At 39.5% G+C, this 21,604-nt stretch overlaps 1 protein-coding gene across 1 annotated transcript in view; it reads right to left on the bottom strand.

Annotated features, from left to right (window-relative positions):
• Window positions 1–21,604, bottom strand: part of snrka (SNF related kinase a) — a 48,361-nt gene that overhangs the window by 8,604 nt on the left and 18,153 nt on the right. Inside the window, exon 3 of the mRNA XM_066691376.1 lies at window positions 13,680–13,821. Coding sequence (XP_066547473.1) covers window positions 13,680–13,821 — 142 coding nt within the window. The remainder of the gene's footprint in view (window positions 1–13,679; window positions 13,822–21,604) is intronic.

Here is a 21,604-nt window from a genome sequence, read left to right as displayed (position 1 = left end):
TTATATTGAGATGTTTATAATATGGCTGAAGGTCTCCAAGATGCCAAAGTCGCTTAAGGGCCACCCTGAGTTGACTAATTTAACTTATTATTCACATAATTGGTCCTAATAACCATCTTTCTCAGTCTTTAGAGAGTGATAGATTAGAGAAATAAAGGATATTGTTCCAAGGCAAGATTGTAATGCATCCATACAAAAACCCCTCCTTTAATTTAGCTAGAGCACAACCGGTAGGTGCAAGGAGAACCTTATAGAGATGAGGGCTGTGATCTAAATGAAATTTCATTAATGTTTACACCTTCCTAAATAAAATATTCATGGTCTGCAAAGAGCCTTTCATTTCCAAGCTAAAGAAAAAGACAATCCACCAATCCCTGTGGATAAAAGCATTTCTAATGTATTTTTTTCTTTCTAGTGAAAGCTCTCACAGTCTCAGAGATGTCACCGATTCACAGAGTGCAACTGGATGTTTTCTATCAGTTTACTTGACAGGAGTATTCATCTCTGGAGAAAAACTTAAACTGTTTGTGACTTCCATGGTTTAATAAGATGGCTCTAGAGAGAGAGAGCTCCCGTGGATCAGAGGAAACCTTGACGACGTTTAGAGAGGATGCATTAAAAAACCTTTTTCCTGGAGAGATTACATTTCTGCTTAGTACTGAAACTTCAGAATAAAAAATGATGCAGCAGGGTGTGTGTGTGTGCGCGTGTGTGTGTTTGTGTGCATGCATTGCGTGCAAGTGTGAGTGAAAGTGTGAGTGGGGGGATGATGATTAGGAAGGATTTACAAGTTGCCATAGACAGGACAGTACAGGTGAGACGCAGCCATCTTGTTGAGTTCCTAGTTTCAGACAGTCTTGGCATTCTTGATTTTGTTTTATCTGACCTTAACTGAAGTTAATCTTGTAGTTTGCCTTAATTTAAGTCAATTCAGTACAGCTGCTGAGTTGGTGAAAGTAAATAGGTTGAAGGAAAGGTGATTTAGTCAAGGACTAGCACGATTTCAGTGAAGTGAGTTGTGCCAGGTGGATCCAGTTGGAGCCAGTTAGGTGTGAACTGGGGGCAGGTAGACAAAACGGTACTTAAAGCTGCTATTGACAAAAAAAAGTTCTGCAAGACAAATTTAGTTAGGAAAGAAACTAACAAACAGAACCTCCACAATAGTTTATCCGAAATACTTCGGACAGGTTAGACAGTTTAACACATGGTTGAAATCTTGGTGTAGGTAAGAGGCTTTTAGATGTATGGTGCATTGGTCTTTCTTCTGAGTTAGATGGGACCTGAACAAACTGGATGGTTTACATCTACACAGAAGGGGGGCTAATGCATTGGGAGAGCGTATGTGCAGAGTAATTGAGAATCTTTTAAACTAGGGACCAGGGGGGCAGGGAGCTCTGACAATGGGAGATGTTCCACTAAAGAAAGAAAAAAAGGGAAACTGCTAGTAGGAAAGTCCTGAAATGTTTGTACCTCAATGCCAGGAGTATAAGGAACAAGATGTTAGACCTAGAAGCCACAGTGCTGGCGTATGACTATGATGTTGTAGGAGTGACAGAAACATGGCTTACAGAAAATGATGTGGATGAATACAAGTTGAAAGGATACACACAGTTTAGGAGGGACAGGCAAAATCGAAGAGGTAGTGGGGTAGCATTATATGTCAAAAATGAAATTACATAAAATTTAAGTTTCACACCAAAGACTGATCCTCAAATTGGAAGCTGTAGGCATTCAGGTTAATGTAAGTAGATGGATTATGAACTGGTTGACATATAGGAAACAGAGGGAGTCGCTTCTAACTGGAGTGAGGTTGTTAGTGGAGTTCCACAGGGATCAGTACTAGGGCCTGTGCTTTTTCTAATCTACAGTGGCAAGAACAAGTTTGTGAACCTGGATTTCTGCATAAATTGGTCATAAAATGTGATCTGATCTTCATCTAAGTCACAACAACAGACAAACACAGTCTGCTTAAACTAATACCACACAAACAATTATATGTTTTCATGTTTTTATTGAACACACCGTGTAAATATTCACAGTGCAGGGTGGAAAAAGTATGTGAACCCCTAGGCTAATGACTTCTCCAAAAGCTAATTAGAGTCAGGAGTCAGCTAACCTGGAGTCCAATCAATGAGACGAGATTGGAGGTGTTGGTTAGAGCTGCCCTGCCCTATAAAAAACACACAAACATTTTGAACTTGCTATTCTCAAGAAGCATTGCCTGATGTGAACCATGCCTCAAACAAAAGAGCTCTCAGAAGACTTAAGATTAGGAATTGTTGACTTGCATAAAGCTGGAAAGGGTTACAAAAGTATCTCTAAAAGCCTTGATGTTCATCAGTCCACGGTAAGACAAATTGTTTATAAATGGAGAAAGTTCAGCACTGTTGCTACTCTCCCTAGGAGTGGCCATCCTGCAAAGATGACTGAAAGAGCACAGCGCAGAATGCTCAATGAGGTTAAGAAGAATCCTAGAGTGTCAGCTAAAGACTTACAGAAATCTCTGGAACATGCTAACATGCTCTGTTGATGAGTCTATGATACGTAAAACACTAAACAAGAATGGAGTTCATGGGAGGACACCACGGAGGAAGCCACTGCTGTCCAAAAAAAACATTGCTGCACGTCTGAAGCTTGCAAAAGAGCACCTGGATGTTCCACAGCACTACTGTCAAAATATTCTGTGGACAGATTAAACCAAAGTTGAGTTGTTTGGAAGGAACACACAACACTACGTGTGGAGAAAAAAAGGCACAGCAGACCTACATCAAAACCTCATCCCAACTGTGAAGTATGATGGAGGGGGCATCATGGTTTGGGGCTGCTTTGCTGCCTCAGGGCCTGGACAGGTTGATATCATCGATGGAAAAATGAATTCCCAAGTTTATCAAGAAATTTTGCAGGAGAATGTAAGGTCATCTGTCTGCCAACTGAAGCTCAACAGAAGATGGGTGATGCAACAGGACAACGACCCAAAGCACAGAAATAAACCAACAGAATGGCTTCAACAGAAGAAAATACGCCTTCTGGAGTGGCCCAGTCAGAGTCCTGACCTCCACCCGATTGAGATGCTGTGGCATGACCTCAAGAGCGCGATTCACACGGGACATCCCAAGAATATTGCTGAACTGAAACAGTTTTATAAAGAGGAATGGTCCAAAATTCCTCCTGACCGCTATGCTGGTCTGATCTGCAACTACAGGAAACGATTGGTTGAGGTTATTGCTGCCAAAGGAGGGTCAACCAGTTATTAAATCCAAGGGTTCACATACTTTTTCCACCCTGCACTGTGAATGTTTACACGGTGTGTTCAATAAAAAAATTGAAAACATATAATTGTTTGTGTGGTATTAGTTTAAGCAGACTGTGTTTGTCTGTTGTTGTGACTTAGATGAAGATCAGATCACATTTTATGACCAATTTATGCAGAAATCCAGGTAATTCCAAAGGGTTCACATACTTGTTCTTGCCACTATATATTAATGATCTGGACTCTGGGATAGTTAGCAAACTTGTCAAATTTGCAGATGATACTAAAATAGGTGGCTCAGCAGATACAATCTCGGCAGCACAGGTTAATCAAAGGGACTTAGATAATATTCAGTTGTGGGCCGACACCTGGCAGATGAAATTCAATGTGGACAAGTGCAAGGTATTACATGCAGGTAACAGAAATGTCCACTATAATTACACTATGGGAGGAATAGAACTGGATGAAGTAACACATGAGAAAGACCTAGGACTCTATGTCGACTCCTCACTTTCTCCATCCAAACAATGTGGGGAAGAATTAAAAAAGGCAAATAGGATGTTAGGGTATATTGTCAAAAGTGTAGAATTGAGAACAAGGGCAGTAATGTTCAGACTGTACAATGCACTCGTTAGAGCTCATCTGGATACTGTGTACAGTTCTGGGCTCCACACTTCAAGAAAGATATCACTGCTCTAAAGAGCAACCAGACTTATTCCAGGTCTGAAGGGAATGTCCTACTGAGAGACTGAGGAACTGAACCTTTTCACCCTGGAACAGAGGAGACTACATGGGGACTTGATTCAAGTCTTCAAAATCATGAAAGGCATCGACATCATCAAACCAGAGGACCTTTTCCAGATCAGCAGGGACACACGCACCCGGGGACACAAATGGAAATTGGGCTTCAAGGCATTCAAGATTGGAAACAGGAGACACTTCTTCACACAGAGAGTTGTCACAATCTGAACAAACTCCCCAGCGATGTGGTTGAAGCTGAAAATTTGGGAACATTTAAAAATAGACTGGATAGGATCCTTGGATCACTCGGTTATTAATTGACACCAAACGAGCACGATGGGTAGAATGGCCTCCTCTCATTTGTAAACTTTCTTATGTTCTTTAAATTATAATTTTTGTCTGTATGCTGCAAGACTTGAGTTTTCAAACAATTGCCATATGTTCCTAAAACTTCCCGCTAAGAAACAAATAAGACATTTGACATCTGTCTGGGCACTTTTAAGACCCTGCTGCAACTCAGCGTGACACCCGCACCAGTCCCCGCTCCCCTCCGTCGGCACGCTGCCCTCCAGAGGTTGGAAGGCTGTCTAACTACAAGAGACAAGCCTCCATCTCCTGTCACCTCTTATCTAGACAGTCCTCAGCAGGCGATTGGAAAATCTCATCAGGATGAGAGAAAGTGCACACAGACTTTCTGCTTGTCTGCATCCTAATACATACCTGAAGCCAGGGTTCTGAAACCTAACAAAACCCCCTAAATGAAGCTACCCTTTAAGACAGTACAATCTAAGACAGTTATTGGTAGAGACAGATGACCAACAGGATTCCAGAAACAGATTTGTTTTATACCTATATGACTTACAGCACACATTTAGCAAGATATCTTGCCATTAAAAAGACCTGCACAAACGCCTCGTGTAGAAGAGTTCAGCAGTGGAAGGAAAAGAGGTTTAAGCTATAAACCCTATTGCGACGCAATTCAAATCTTTTTTGTGTGTGTATATATATATATATATATATATATATATATATATAAAGCTTTAAAATACCTAATATAGTAGCAATGCCTACTTCAAAAACATGATTCTCTGTAACTTAATGTCTACCCACACAACCTGTGCCTTTTGAATTCAGAAAGAAAAAAGAAAAACACAGAAAAAGCAAATGTTGCCAAGTGCCTGGTGGTTTTCTTAGGCTACTGGAGGGTTCCTACAAAATACATTTCACTTGTTAGAAGAGAGGACTTAACCCTACTGCCTGAGTCATTTTATTTCTCCCTCCCACTGTACAGACCTCAGGGAACTAACCGTTGGTCTTTGACACTTAAGTTACAACACAAGCAAGCATAGCAATTTTCTGATTTGTATCAGTACAGTACAGTGTATATTGTATATTGTATATTGTATTATATTTATATATATACAGTGAGGGAAAAAAGTATTTGATCCCCTGCTGATTTTGTACGTTTGCCCACTGACAAAGAAATGATCCGTCTATAATTTTAATGGTAGGTGTATTTTAACAGTGAGAGACAGAATAACAACAAAAAAATCCAGAAAAGCGCATTTCAAAAAAGTTATAAATTGATTTGCATGTTAATGAGGGAAATAAGTATTTGATCCCATATCAAACAGCAAGATTTCTGGCTCCCAGGTGTCTTTTATACAGGTAACGAGCTGAGATTAGGAGCACTCCCTTTAAGAGAGTCTCGGCTCGTTACCTGTATAAAAGACACCTGGGAGCCAGAAATCTTGCTGATTGATAGGGGATCAAATACTTATTTCCCTCATTAACATGCAAATCAATGTATAACTTTTTTGAAATGCGCTTTTCTGGATTTTTTTGTTGTTATTCTGTCTCTCACTGTTAAAATACACCTACCATTAAAATTATAGACTGATCATTTCTTTGTCAGTGGGAAAACGTACAAAATCAGCAGGGGATCAAATACTTTTTTCCCCCACTGTATATATATATATATATATATATATATATATATATATATATATAGGCAGCAGTGTGGAGTACCAGTTAGGGCTCTGGACTCCCAAGGGGAAGGTTGTGGGTTCAATAGCTCTTGCACACTTGAGCGAGGTACTTTACCTAAATTGTTCCAGTAAAAACCCTGCTGTATAAATGGGAAATTGTATGTAAAAAATAATATACACCGCTCAGCCATAACATTATGACCACCTGCCTAATATTGTGTAGGTCCCCCTTTTGCCGCCAAAACAGCCCTGACCCATCGAGGCATGGACTCCACTAGACCTCTGAAGGTGTGCTGTGGTATCTGGCACCAAGACATTAGCAGCAGATCCTTTAAGTCCTGTAAGTTGCGAGGTGGGGCCTCCATGAATCGGACCTGTTTGGCCAGCACATCCCAAAGATGCTCGACTGGATTCAGATGCGCATGCTTTAAAAGTGCTCTTTAAAAACTACTTTACGGGCAGTTATGATACATGATAATTACAAATATTGATTATTGTATCCCCCATTGCATACTGCAGAAGAATGCCTGTGAAAAGAAATACCATTTAATATTGATACTTCAGTTCTCTTAAATGTAAATGAAAATGCCCCCCACGAGTGCCACGATCACACGCTTCTTGTTCAACAGTAAAAAATAAATAAAAACATCTGTTGCGGAGAATTAACACTGACAAATGTGTTCTACCACTAACCTTTCTGTCATCAATACTGAACTGAAGTTAACCCGATGCAATATGATCTCACACACACACACACACACAAAAACCAAGACAAAACAGCCAATTCAAAGAGACCTGCTAGACGTATACCTTGTTATGAAAGAGCTCAGACACAGCCTTCGTTGCACGTCCATCACCAGCATGGCCTATTTGTCTTACACAATCATCCCTCAGTTTGTCTCTTTACAGAAATCAGCCTTGTCAGGAAAAGCAGCCCCACAGGACTCAGATTTCATGCATATCTACAAAATGGCACCGGCTGATAAGAATGCGCTACATTTTTTTAATAACGACACAGTCATTTCTCATTATGTCTGATACACCACCAACCGAGGAGGAACAGCCTCCACACACACTCGGGAGAAGCTAGGACCAACTGTGTAGGTAAACTTTATTTTAATTAGTTTTAAAATATTCAATTAATTATAATATTGAATTATTCAAATGTATAAACACACTTTCAATTAATTAAATGTTTGATTTTGATCTATAGTTCAGTCAAGAAAGTGCCGGCAATCCCTACACGTTGGTCAAAAGGATCTGCAGGTTGTTGGTCCTACATAATTAAATACTTTCCGCCAGAGTGCATGGAAATTCATATCGAACACAACAACCTCGGGCAATGGCACATTCAATCAAAGTCTACTCCTCTTATGTAACAGAACTGCCATGTCGTCTCCTCATTGAGGTTTCTCTCGGTTACTGCCAGTGTCGTGGCAGAAAGAGGTGAGAGGCAGATGTCACTGTGTCTCCATGCCCATGCTTCTTGTATTTTGATTATATCTCTTGGGTGAGGACAGCGACCCGGCAACAGATAATTATAGCTCACTTCTTGGAATGCCAAACCCCTTCCTGACGCACGGATTTATAATAAATAAATAATTAAATAAGAATAACACGGGAGAACTTTCCACCCTTCTCGGTTTATTTTTTCAGTTTTCACAGATGACCCCAGCATTAACATGTTGGTGGTGACATCCTTTTCCTGACAAAACTGTGAGAACAAAAAAATAATAGTTTCAAAATCTGGCTGCAGGTCAAGATCATTACAACCCTTCCGTATACCTAAACACTCGTTTCCCCAACAAATTCTTCAGATTAACACTTCACTGCAGTTAATAAAAGCATCTTGATGTGAATGCTGTGATTGCCTATCATATGAATGTGTCCTGCTGGTGCCAATTTATCACATTTCAATATACAGAAATATACAAATCCAGAGGAATTATCTTATGGGTGGAAAAAACAGTCTTAAATAGTAATCACTCCTTTATTATGGACTGTTGTTTAAAACCACACAGAAATATGTGTCAGGGTTATAGTAAATGGGACCCTTACGTAACAAAGTGGTACATGGACAACACCTAAGTAAAGAAAGTCAATATCCTAAACCACACTCCTCCCTTGTGACTCTATAATCCGACCTCAAGAAGTCACACAACTGACTCAAAGCAAAACATCTCGCCTAGGCCTATACTGTGTGGCAATTAAGTGACATTAAAGCTCTGTGGTGATGTGTGCAGAGGGGGGAGGCACGCTCACTTAGTGACCTGCAGCAGATGTTTGATTTTAACAGCAATATGACTGGAGCCACTGAAAATCATAGAGAAAAAAACAACAACAACTGCACACTGATATCTTTTTAAAAGTCTGCAAAAAAAAAAAAAAAAAAAGTTTTCTCTTGGGGCAAGCTTTATATTCAAAGCTTTCTCATAAACATGTACATGCATAATGAATGAACGCCAATCAGCCCCTGACTCAGTCAAAGAGCCCTTTCCCTAATCTGAAGCTTGATGGCAGTATAATTTGCATGTAATTACACAGGAGTGGGAGCTGGAAAAAAAGAAAAACATTTCTATTTCTGAACTAGGGGTGGAAACAAAAGGTACTTTGGGTCCTTCTCGACTTAATGCTAATAATTAAAAAGTGAATTACTGGAAAAATAATAATAAAAGGAAGCTTTGCCCTGAATTGGTTGTTTATTTAATTATGATGGCAGTGATGTTAATTTATAACAGACTTGACAACTGCTTCAGTCTTCATCAGCTTGACATTTCATTTGCCATCTATCAAGACACAATATCTTGTTTGCCGGCCACATTTCTTATCTGTTCTCCATCACTGTCATGAGAAAGAAGAAATGTGCTGGTCTGTTGGAAGAAATCACAAATACGGGCACTTTATCAAACATGTGCACTTGTTTCTAAGAAGGACAGACATCATGCTGTTATCTTGGTTGTTCAACGCCATCGATCTTCATGCATTTCAATCAGAAAATGAAGTGAGTGGAAAAAACAACACTTCTCATGTTTCAATCACTGTGCTACAAAACAAACAAATATACAGTTCAGTGCTTAGTTCCTGTTAACACAAGTCCAATTAAGCTTCACTTTTTCAGTTTCGCTTGAAAATTACTTCAAACACACACGTACAGCCCTGATGGTATTTAGAACAACACTGAACTCACAGAAACCAAATCCTCTATGGAACAGCTACAGTCTACATGCTAAGCAAACATTATTTTAAATTTGCACTGTATTAAATTAACATGCTTATAAAAAAATAAAAAAAAAACATTAGAATGTCCCAGGGAAGTCACAAAAAATAAACATTATTTTGGATTATTCGGGTTTGAAAGTAAATCCACTTAATAAAGAGAACAGGCAGTGGGGAGTATTAGCATATTATAATGACGGGAATGTAAATTTAACTCAGCAGCTGCACCCAGGTGTTGAAAATACAGTGTGTTATATCTGCAATTATACAGATTGCTATTTCACTAGCAGCATTTATATACCTTTCTTTACATTTAGGTGTGTTGTTGCCTGCAAGCAGCTGAAGTGCACAATGACTACCCTTTCTTACACAAAGCAGTATTTGTTGCCCCAGTCAGAGAATATGAACGAACACAAGCCTAGCTTAGCACTGCATTAATGAAAATGTAATCAATATTTCAGCAGTAGCAAAAATGAACCTGGAGGGCTTTAAGTTTGCTTCAACATTTTAAATTCGATAACTTCACACAATAGACAGGCTTACCTCACCACAAATGAAAAGATCTATGTGCCATGCAAATATTTGGCCATAATGTTATTTATATATATCTCCTACAGAAATTAATTTCCATATTGCCTTTTATCTGTGCTGTCAAGATAGGTTGTTGCGTGGTGAGACAGGTCTAAAGGTTTGTGAGGCTTCCCCACCCAGTTTGAAGTCAAAGTGTAAAATACATAATGAAACGTAAAACTGTATACTTCAGATTGTGGCCCAGCACGCATCCAGTCCATCCACAAAGCTGTGCAACAACATGAAAATGAGTGAAATGAATTGCACCTCAGATGGAATCTTTGTCGGAACAACAGAGGAGAAGAAATGTGAAAAATGAAGTAATCTCAGATTCTTCTTACGTTTTGAGAAAGCTCTTATCAGATATTATCTAGAACAGTAGGGCAGTAGACTATTAAAACAGTACGGATATCAAACATTTAGCTAGGATGGTTTACATTAGGTCCTCAACAACCAGATCAAACACAGAGTGATCACAGCAGACGGCTCATAAAAGCAGAGTACAACAAACCCGAACAATTCACCCCCCCACTCGCTGCTCCTCGAGAAACATCATTCAAAAAGGTCAAACGGCAGCCAAAAGCCAATTAGCCGGATACTAATCCTCCAACCTGTGCCTGGTCGTTAACATTTCAAAACTTGTTTAGTAGATCTCCAAATTGTCTAAATATAACCTGGGATAATTATCACCCTGTTATGAAAACACTGAAGCAAGCCATGCGTTTGTTGTTATTACCAGCAAGGACAGTTTCATTGCTTCATTAATAGAATTTACAGTCCATATACATTCTATGGGACATCACCTCTAGGTCTTCAAATTAATTGGAAACCAGTTTTGATCATTAAAAACCCTTAAACCAGTCTGAAAATGTGGCAAGCAGACTGCTGGCATTTTAGCACACCTGGGGTTGAATATTAATTCAACTTGTAAATGTCCTGTGTGAAGTAAATATATAAATGACAGGGCTGCCTTATAAATACCCAGGAAGGAGAGATATGAAAGGCATCTGCTACAGGAGTACAGGTAATCAATCCTCTGCTAAAAATAATTTCAAGGCACCTGTAATAAAGCTACACAATAAAAGAGCAAAGAACATTTTGTAATGCATTAAATTAATCTGAAAGTTATAATGACCCTGAATCTGATCACGTCCACTATGCTGTGCTGTAAACGAATGCCTGTGCAGCTCCCAGTTAATCCTGACAGTGAAGTCTTCACTATTACTGTATGGCTTCATATATTCAGCGATCAAGACACAGGCAGACCTTTTTGAATTTAGTTGGAAACTGTTCCATTCTTAATTTAACTCAATATATAAAACAAAAACATTAACCCTTCGCTAAACAAGCTATCAATATATGAGATTCCAGTTATACGAGACAAATTAATATCCGTTTTTCCATAAAGCAGTCATATTTTCGCTCTTACAAGATGGGAATTCGCAAACCAGTTGATTGTATTGCATCTGCGCAAGACGTACGTCACAAATTACAAAGTCTCCACCTTTCTTGGTGCCTGTTGTTACTTTAGGATTAAGACATTGTTCATCAATTAAAGATGTGCCATCAGGAGTTGTAACCTTTTCTCTTCTGCGATCTCCTTTTATTTGAAATGATGTGTTAATGTCTTTTATATTTAATATTCTCTTCATTTTCTTTTTCATAAGTGTGTTATTAATTGTTAGCATTTTTACAATTTCATTAATATAATGTACATTTTCGAATACCATGATAGGTGTGGGGGACTCATGCATAGAGATTTAGGGCCTACTTTATGCAAATTTCTTTCATAATTCACACAAGAATTTCAATTATTTAATTTTTAGATACCATTCTGTCCTTTATTATGGGGAACTTTAGGTGTTTAAACCATGGAAATCAATGGGGATTTCATTTCTGTTATACAAGATTCACATAACGAACAGTTTTCAAAGAAAGTTACGCTCGTATAATGAGGGATTACAGTACATGCATTTATAAAACTACTCTAGAGTCCATCATGTTATAACATGGTATACTGGGCAGATATTAGTCAAGCAAAACAAGCTATCGTATCCAATGAAGGGCAGAATGAAGACCTCCATTGGGACCCTGGGTCGGTTTGAAAAATAACTCATCTAGACTGACGAAATGCAATCGCTTGCTGTCAACAACCTGTAGCAGAAAACTGCATCCTGCAAAGTCTCACACTGTGCAAAGCAGCACAACCTTGTCAGGAAAGCGTCTGTTTTGCATTAGCTCCAAAATTCAGTGTGGCAGGGGAACACTGCGCCTGACATTATCCAGTTACTCCTGTCAAAACCCCAGCACAGTATAGAGCATAGACAGACAAACTGGAAAGAAGGAGGAAAAAGAGCTAGGCTAAACATTTAATTTTTAATTTCATGCTAAATTTTTGTACAATCTAGTACTCAAATACAATTTATATATCACCCCCCAGAGTAAATATGGCTTATCAATCTTGAGTAAGTAAGGAAGTGCTGGGTCTGTGCTAGTCACCACTCGTCACATTAAGAACTGGGATATATGATTTGCAACATTGACAATTGACAGGAGTGGAGAACTTTGTCAGCAATCACATCAGCTGTGGAGAGTATATTTCCAGGGCAGCAGTCAGCCAGCCCTGAAGCAATGAGCACTGGTCTGACTTTTTCTTTTTATACTGAGCTAAAATTAAAATCTGCAGAGATTACAAATATCTAACAGTAAGGCTCTGATTTGAGCAACTTTAAAGGCCAGACAAAATTGACTGGATATAAATAAAGATTTGATGGCTGCCTTCCAGCACTCATGAGTTAGATGATGTACAAACAGACGTCTAAACAGCATTTGTGAGGGAAAAGAAAAACTGCCTCACTACTCTAATTTCACACGCTCCTTAAAAATACAACACAATCTGGTGCACAATAACCTTCCCCTCTAAAATATGGATGAGAATCTTAAATACACTCACCTGCTCCTGGCTTTTATGGATTACACGACTTGCGATTTCCATCGAATGAATCACTTGATGCATGATTCTCAGTTCGCACATGCCATATACAGGCAGCTGTAGCCGGTGTTATAAAAGAATCGTACCTCAAGAATAGCTGTAAACTTCCAGTCTGGATCATAAATCTTTACCTTTTTTGCAGCAGCAAATGCAAACAGAAGCCATAGAGCAAGCCATTCATTACGTAGTGATTGATTCAATCCTTTTACAGTTAATGGCTGCAACATGTAATAACTCCATACATTCAGTCTTCTGAACTTCAGGCCACTAATGCAAGGACGGGATGAGGCCCAGAATTTGAAATAGGCAATTGTGTATGACTTTTAGGTAGCTGAGACTACAACTGTGTTAACTGTTCACCAAAAAGTGCCCACAGCATCACAACACAACATCCGTTCAATGTGTATTTACAAATGTTAAGTCTCCTAGTGGTATATAAAATTGGTCTGCTATTAGGAGTGCTTGTGTGCAATAAAACAGGCTTTCAATAAAGTTTAGAAAACTTGACTATTCCACAGATAATTTAAAATACAATTATTTTTTTTCCAGTCAATTGGGATAGTGTCACAGGACTGTGCAGATGTTACCAAATCCAATGATAAGTTTTAACTACTGCTATCATAATGACATATTCCCAGTAAGATATCAGACATCCTACTTTTAAACTGTATTCTCTTAGGGAAGTTAGAAAGGAACAATTAAAGCAACTTAACATTTCACTTTCTAGATGGGATTTTTTTCAAATATTTTGTGAATTCCCTCGAGAGGTTTATTATTTCAGTACATAATTAAAACGTTGAATCCCTTTTGTATAGTAGTGGTAAATATATATAAGAGGCAATGCAAATTAAATCTGCAGTTTTGTCCCACAAGGACAAACTGAGAAGACATAATAGAAAACCTCGCCCCTCCTGGCACTTACTCTTTGCAGTCGTTGGAGACGTGGGATGGCACAGTGTATTTGCAATCCATGATCATGGTGAGGGTCTCGCTGTCGTTGGCTTCCTGGAATGGAGGCTGCCCGCATACTAGCATGAACAGAATCACTCCCAAGCTCCATATATCTGTAGAAAGACCAAACAAAGGACAAAGATTTTAGTCTGCAGTTTTAGAATGTTAAGGATTACCCAGCATTCCGAGCAAGATAATGGCTGCTGCTATTGCAGGGGTGTGCATTGTCAGTGGTCTCAATTTTAATATTGCACAAGTGAAAATTAAAGCAAACAATGCCTGGCTGAATCAAACAAAACAGAGGCATGAAGTGACTGATTACAACTACTGTGGAGTTAGCATTGAGCAGCACTGATAGTGCATGTGTTCAAAGGGAACAGTAAATGTACCGTAAAGGGGTGAAATGCCTTAAAGTGACACATGAAAGAAGCCAACTAGACCTTACATTAGGCAGAGACATGAACCTTGTTTATCTGATCTAGAAGGATTTGAAAAATTGCAAGAATCTCTCTTGGCACGAGGCAAAGGGTTGCATAATTGTGTTGCCATTGTGAGACAACTTCAATATCTACAGAAAGAAAGACAAACCATTTGTGAAAAGATGTTTCACCACAGTGGATTTACTGTCAGACTGTAAGGGATGTTATTTTAATCCCGATGGGCTCAGAGTCTCATGTGCTTAACTGCACAAAACCACAAAAAAGTAAATATGTAATTAAATAAATGCATAATTAGGCAGACACAAAATAAATTCTTCCACTGCATCGATCAGTCATCACACATTTAGATGAGTGGTCTACCATTTCATTCTGAAACAGTGCACCTTAGTGAAGTTAGGCTACAACTTGACAAAAAAAAAAATTCTAAAAAAGAAAAGGAGTACATTTGAATATAGCCTGAAAAGCATTCAAAGAACAATTAATTCTAACACATCACAAGTAAAGCCTGAAGCCACATTATTCACAGAGCTAGAAACACACAGTCACAACAGAAACTGACATGCTACACTTTAACCAAAGAGAATGTCATCTAAGCTAAATAAATAGCGTTGTCTTGTTAGAAAACAGCACAGTACATTATGTTTTATCATAGTACCATCCTTCCAAAGGTTCGATTCCTTTAATAACACAATTGTCTCATATCTCCTTGAAGAAAACTTTGACCACAAATAAATTACTAATGCTTATAGAAAGCTTTTTCCACACACTTAGCTTCTTATAAGTCTCAATCAACAGCCAACAATGACCTTCTCCGCATGGGCTCAGTCTGCTATAATGACCTCAAAGGTTGGCTTCTGAAATATGTCAAGATCATGAATTGCAACATGCACAATCACTTTATACAGCTGGAGGAAGAATACTTTATCAGCAGGGCACTACAGCTGCAAGTGCTACCTGTGGTTCGATAGCCCCCGATCTTTCCAGTTCTACAGCGCATATCCAGAAACATTAGCACCACTTAAGAGGCGAATTTCTTTAGCATCCATGGTATGAAAGCTTCCATCTGCTGAGTATTCAAGTTACCCTTGCTTAGGAATCCCTATTTACATGATTAAAAGCCCAGTTGGAATGTAAAAAAAATAAGAAACTGGTCTCCTAAACATTAGGTGTGGGGGGAAAACAGCTTGGTATGTTATTGCGGCTTCGTCAGCTTTTACATCACAACAGACTCCTGGACCGTCAGCAACTCAAGTAAGTCAACTCCACCCTGTGCAGCTGCATCCCACATCCTCATTGCCGACTGCAGCAAATACCTTTCCCCTATATATCTCCGAGCCAGGACACTAAATCAGATGGCGAGCTACAATCTCCGCTCTGCAGCTGCAGCGGTACAAGCAAAGATTCAGACTGCCTGCTGGGAAATGCCTGAAAGAGGCTAGAAAGAACACAGGGGAGTGCCTGCCCTATCCTCTCCAGTATATCAGAGCTGGAGGCCGAGGAAGACAGTGGCGAGAAGCAGTATAGCTCTCCATGCCCACTGTGGTACCTACCCGGCCAGTGTTGCTCCAGGAGACAGTGTTGCTATTTCAAATGCACCACCGCAGGCCTGCTGTGAGACACAATGGTGTTCATGCACAATCTGATTACTTTAATCAACGGATGAACCCTGGAAGTATACTTTAGCTTCCCTTCCCCCACAATTCGAATGCTGAAAAATTAAACATGCCTGTTAAAAGTCTTCCAGCTTTAAGCTATGACACTTCGTAAACTATGTAAGTTGCAGGTGCTGCTACAGATCAGCCATTTTAGAGCTTAAACCAAAATATCCCAAAGAAGAGGACCTCCTTTTGCAGATATATTGATTTTCACTACTCTAATGAAATGAGAGGCTGGATTTAATTGTTCACAAATTTACATTTATATAATTTCTGCAAAGGAAAAACACACGTTTTTGTATTTTGGCATTTTAACCAGATGTCTTACTCAACCGGAGTCACATAAATTTGAATTTTTCATTTCGTTAGCTTAGCACAATTGCTGGAAGTCAATGGTCGCAAAACGCTGACTCTCAAAAGACGGCTAACAGATCTTTTGAGTTACCAATCCCTTTCTAACAAACGCATCCTTGTTTGTTGCAATGTGTTGTCATTCACAAAGGCATACTTTCCAAAACAAAAAAAATCCGGAAAATTCTGTCTATTTTCCACAGCCAGTAGCCTCTGTTGTGAAATCAAACGTGCCTCGCTTTGACACTGAGTGAGAGCAACTGCAAAAGGGCCTGTTATTCACACAGTGTTCTGCTATGTCAGCAGACAGACAGAGAACACTGCAAAAAGAAAACTTTGGAAGAATAAAAGCTGCACCAGAACTATGGCACATTTTATATTTTCATCTCATTTAAACTGCTGCAGGCATTACATACGCTACAGCAGGGAAAAGAAAAATAATCTGCAGAGAGCTCAACCCCTATAACAGTGTGTTGCAAAGCCATTTCTTTTTTTCATTTTCATGGGCAGCTTCAGCAATGCCCATTTTCCTCAACCTCTCCCAGCAGGTTTTTTTGCTTCATAAATGCACTCGGTAAAAGCTCAGGACAAGCTCCTGGTACTTGCTTGCTGCAATTGGTAAAATGTTAAATTTGAAGCTTACTTGTATATCTGGGGGGAGGTTTTTGGAGATGTGCAAAGTCTCGTCTATTTCTGTCTATATCCTTTGCTGCTAAAGACACAGTTTGCGTTCAATAAGCAGCGCCTGGATTATAGCAGCAAGTTTGTTATACTGGTGACAAATTGTACTTTCAACCCTTTCACTATCTATGTGCTTTCAATCCGTTTCCAATGTATAAGCTCTGTATCCAGCCTACTGGTGGGCACTTGTAATTAGCCATTTAAAATAGGTACTCCCGCTCAGGCCTCTACAGCAGACGTGGGTCATGATGAATGTCGATTGACCGCTATGCCCTGAACCACGCACACAGCAATTAACTGATTAGCGCTATAAGGCAGCTCTGCTTCTCAGATCTCTTCCCTTCCAGCTCCAAATGGCAGCGAGACTCCTTCACAAGATGAACCTGCACTTCTGTAGTTACTCATTAGCGGTCGCCTGGCACAGCAATCCACTAACGTGCCGTGCTGGGATGGGCATAGTGCCAGACATGTACTCTCACCGTGCTCTTTGTGGCTCTTTCTTTCTGTGTTACACTGCTGCTGAGTCCCACCCCAAAAGCGCTCTAATGTTGGACAAACTGAAGGAGCAAAGTCAGTCAAACTGAACAAAGCCCTACCTGTTGTGTGCTAATATAAAACAAAGGAACCACACCATTTAATTCATATCTATTGAAGAGTTGCATCATGCGCTCATGTCATGTGACTTTACTGTGACCTTAATTGTTAAATTAATTATAAGGATTGAATGAGACTTTAAAAAAATGACACTCTCCCCAATGTACCACTTCTACTAAATGCAGTTTGTCTTGGGAAGATCACAAACACATTAATCAAAGTCTTCACATTTGCAGTGTCAATGCACATGCAGCATATGCATTCAGTCACAGGATTCAAATGGCTGTATACCTGTAATGCACTCACATGTACTACTAGCCCTGTTACTCCAAAATGGATCGTAAGTGCATCTACAACTGAACTTTGCAGTAATGGGTGACATCTGCAGAACCACTGAGCCTTCAGGTTGCATTTTAAGCATTACTGAAAATGAATACACAAATTCAGCTTATTTTCATCTCAACCCATGGATCTATTTTTTCTTTTTCTTTTTTTTTTTTTTTACTTCTCCGCTTTTCATTGCACTTCATATCTGAATACCCTTTTCATTGTGGCAGCACAGTCCGCAGCAGGAGACAATTCAAGTGTTATTTACTCCTTTGTCTGACAGGCTCTATTGAGAGGAGCACGTAGTGACCCATTTTACCCGCCAACTGACCTCAAGTACCAGTGTCCGTCTGACACTAAGAGGCAGGGATATCAACTCCAGATGTGCCCCAGCTGCATGTTCTTAATTTAAGCCCTTGTGTTATGAAGTACCCTTTTAAAAAGAGGCACTCATTTAAACTCACCCCCGCCGGGATTAACAGCAATTTAAAGACGTGTGTTTAAAGATCCAGCCATCGATCTTGGCCCTCCCCAAAGAATTCCAAGTGGGCCCGCAATCAGGCCTGCTGTCTACACTGTGCGGAGCTGGCGTCTGTACCTCTATCTAAACAAGCGCACGGGGGTGTTCTTTTTGTTGTGTCTGCATGGCGCTCACACAGTCCAATGCTTTGTATTTTACAAGAACTTCCACTTCAATTTCTACAGCAGGACAGCTATTTTGTCACACAGAGTACCATTTCTCATGCTGAGATTCAAACTATAGTAAAAGACGGAAAAAAACATTCTGACAATGTGTTCATCCAAGAAAGTTTTCCCAGCCTTCTTGTTCTGTCTTTCAGGAGTTTATGATGACGACGACAATAACAATAAAGGCTGGAGTTAGCAAATAAGAAAAAAAAGTGGAAAAGCTGGTTTACCGATTTATTTTCATATTAGAGCATGGATTGTATACTTTTTAGAGAAGTGTGATCTTGGCAAACAGAGGGAAACCAAACCGCAAAGTATTCAAGGTAAGTAATTAGTGAGTGACTAACCTAAACTCAACACCACACCACTCCTTTATAGTATTTGTGAGGAATGTGTGTAAGCCCTATTAAAAAAAAATGTATCAAGATGCATCACCTTGGCCCTTGATGCCAGGATATGAAAGACATGTTAATGCAAAATGAATCATGTCCAGGGATTTATCAGCATTCCTGTGAACCCTATAGCGAGAGATGACTGATTAATTATTGAGCCCTCTGGAAAACGAGAGAACATTCAAAGCAGATTGAGTCACGTGAAGGAGGAAAATCAGGATTGCACATGAGTGAATGGGGGTGGGAACCAAATGAAACGATTGACAATTTCTCCGGCTTAAAACGTGTCTTAAAAAAAAAAAAAAAAAAAGTGCTTTACCTACTGATCAAGTCCACAGATTTTGCACAAGTTTTTACAGGCGCGATTCCATCTCAGATGCACAAAAGAAGCATCACCTTTTGCAAGCAAAGAAACCTCAAGCCCTGCTGCCCCCACAGTTACGGTACTCTTAAGAAACATGAAATTGCATCTTTAACGTGCATCAATCAAACGCCAAAGCACAGGAAGTAAAAATGGAGGCTGGGTTTTGCAAAAGGAAATTCTGAGAATATGTTACCGCACTGTATTTATTACATGCTGAATTAAGAGGTGAGGAAAAAAAAAAAAAAAAAAAAACCTGAAAAAACAAGCACAGCTGTCATTCTGTTAAACTCATTATACTGGGTTTCACTGTACTTCCTTGCTCAACCACCTGAAAGTACAAGGCAATAATCTAGCCATTGTGATCTGAAAGGATTTGAACGTGTCATTTATCAAAATAAATTGGTTTCTAAGTGTAGCAAAAATGTAGCTCTGCAGTGCTTTGCTACGGTTTTGTGTCAAAGAAAAATATGTCGAAAGAAATGGAATCGGTTGCGTGATTGTCAAGGATCTGACCAGACAATTTGAAGGAAACTCTGAGAGTCTGCCCTTTTCCCTAGTCGAGTGACATGAAAGGTACAGATGTCGAGAGTAAAGGCCAGTCGAAAAAATTCCGTTCTTTACTGCTGACATCAGGGTTTGATTTTGACACAGAACATGAAAACCAAGCTGACGGGGGCTTGACGCTCTTTGATTACCATTGCAGGCTACGTATGAACGATGCCGTGTATGATGCATGCGTAATGCGTCACCGTGGAGGAATGAAGTTCTTGCTGCAAGACATGAGGGCCATCACATCTGTCAATTAGTGCAGGTAGCGCTACTCACTTCTGGCTTGTGTAATGGCGTTGTGCACTGATGCCTACCACTGTGACACAACCCTCCAACATGCGAAAGCGCTCGGAAGGGAAGAAACTAAATGAAATAACCCTGTCTCATTTCTACCTCATAGCACCAAATAATGTATTCTCTGGTTAACCGATCACACCCAGTTACACATGTCATTGCATGTATTTCATGGAGCTATAATACCAGAGCTATATTACAGGCATTAGGAGACATCCTCAAAATATCCGAGACGCTCGACTACACTTCAGCAGGATTTTCTATTGTCTAGATGTTCAAAGAGTCATCACAGCTTTAAATGTAGTGAACTAAAATAAAGGACGCCTTATAATCCTTTATTTTAAGAATGGATTGTGTTGACAAAAAAAAAAAAAAAGACTATTGAAAGTGTTAGATCATTACTATAAAAATAAAATAAACTCCTACAATACAGCCCTGGAATTATATATAGAAGTAGAAACGCAGTTGGGAGGGTAGGCTGTGTTTCCAGGCGATGATGCACTTCACATGATGACAATGAGCAGAATATAATTTTACTTTGCAACGCAGAACACCCGGCAGAGATGAATGGGCCCTATTCTTGCCTACAGAACTGTGCGTCTGCTTTATGATCTATTATAGAACATTACTGATGAAGCTACAAAGAGCACCAGGGGAGCCCTGCTCCACAGCCGGCTGCAGCGATTCAGGGCCTGCCAGCCAGGTGAGGAGCATGCATGTAGTGTATGTAGTGTCCAACTGGTTAGGCTACACAGTTGTGGAAACATGGTCCCTATGTCTGCAAAGAAGAAAATAATGATAAATTGTGAAGACGCTTACTCGGGTTCCCAGGTGACTCGGGGAAAGAAAGGCTACACCTTATACAAAGGTTGCACTGTTTGTGGGGAAAAAAAAACAAAAAACAAAAATAAAACGTTGGTTTTATTTAGTCTTCTTGCATGTGTTTGTGTTGTCATATTTCCTAATTTGTGTCCAAAACATACCATTCCATAAACATATCTGAGGCCTCACAGTTATGCACTCTGCATGGCATAACCGGAGTGATGGATTGCCATAAGTTTAACATTGAAGTGCAGCGCCACATCGTAAACAGTGGACGGGAATTAGTCTAGTCACTCGCAGGAAACAAAACAATCAACCTCTACAGCACCCTGCTGGGAAGAATTTATTTTTAGGGACAACTACAAATATCTACGATGCCTTTAGCGGTACAGGATGTTTTCTGTTATGTAGTTATTACAGCAGCTGCAGAATACATTAAAAACCTGTTGTTAGAACACTAATTGTACAAACCCCTCCATGCATTATTTGTGAATATATTTTATTTACAGTAATTTCATGTACACAAGAAGATTCATATGATAATGACAGGTAAAGCGAAAGTCAATAGCAGCGGTTTCCATTTCTTATCTACACCTTTTCTATTCCTTTTAAAAAAGAAACCGCATCCATGAATGTCTATAGGTAGTAGAGAGAGTCTGCCTTATTCTTTATTTGCATTCAAAGGGAGTCTCTAGCACTATTATCAGATCATATTTCTGTGCCGTATTTGTCGTCGAACT

This window comes from Amia ocellicauda, chromosome 18, assembly GCF_036373705.1.
Source record: "Amia ocellicauda isolate fAmiCal2 chromosome 18, fAmiCal2.hap1, whole genome shotgun sequence".
Taxonomy (NCBI): domain Eukaryota; kingdom Metazoa; phylum Chordata; class Actinopteri; order Amiiformes; family Amiidae; genus Amia; species Amia ocellicauda.
This window is presented reverse-complemented; position numbering and strand designations above follow the sequence as displayed.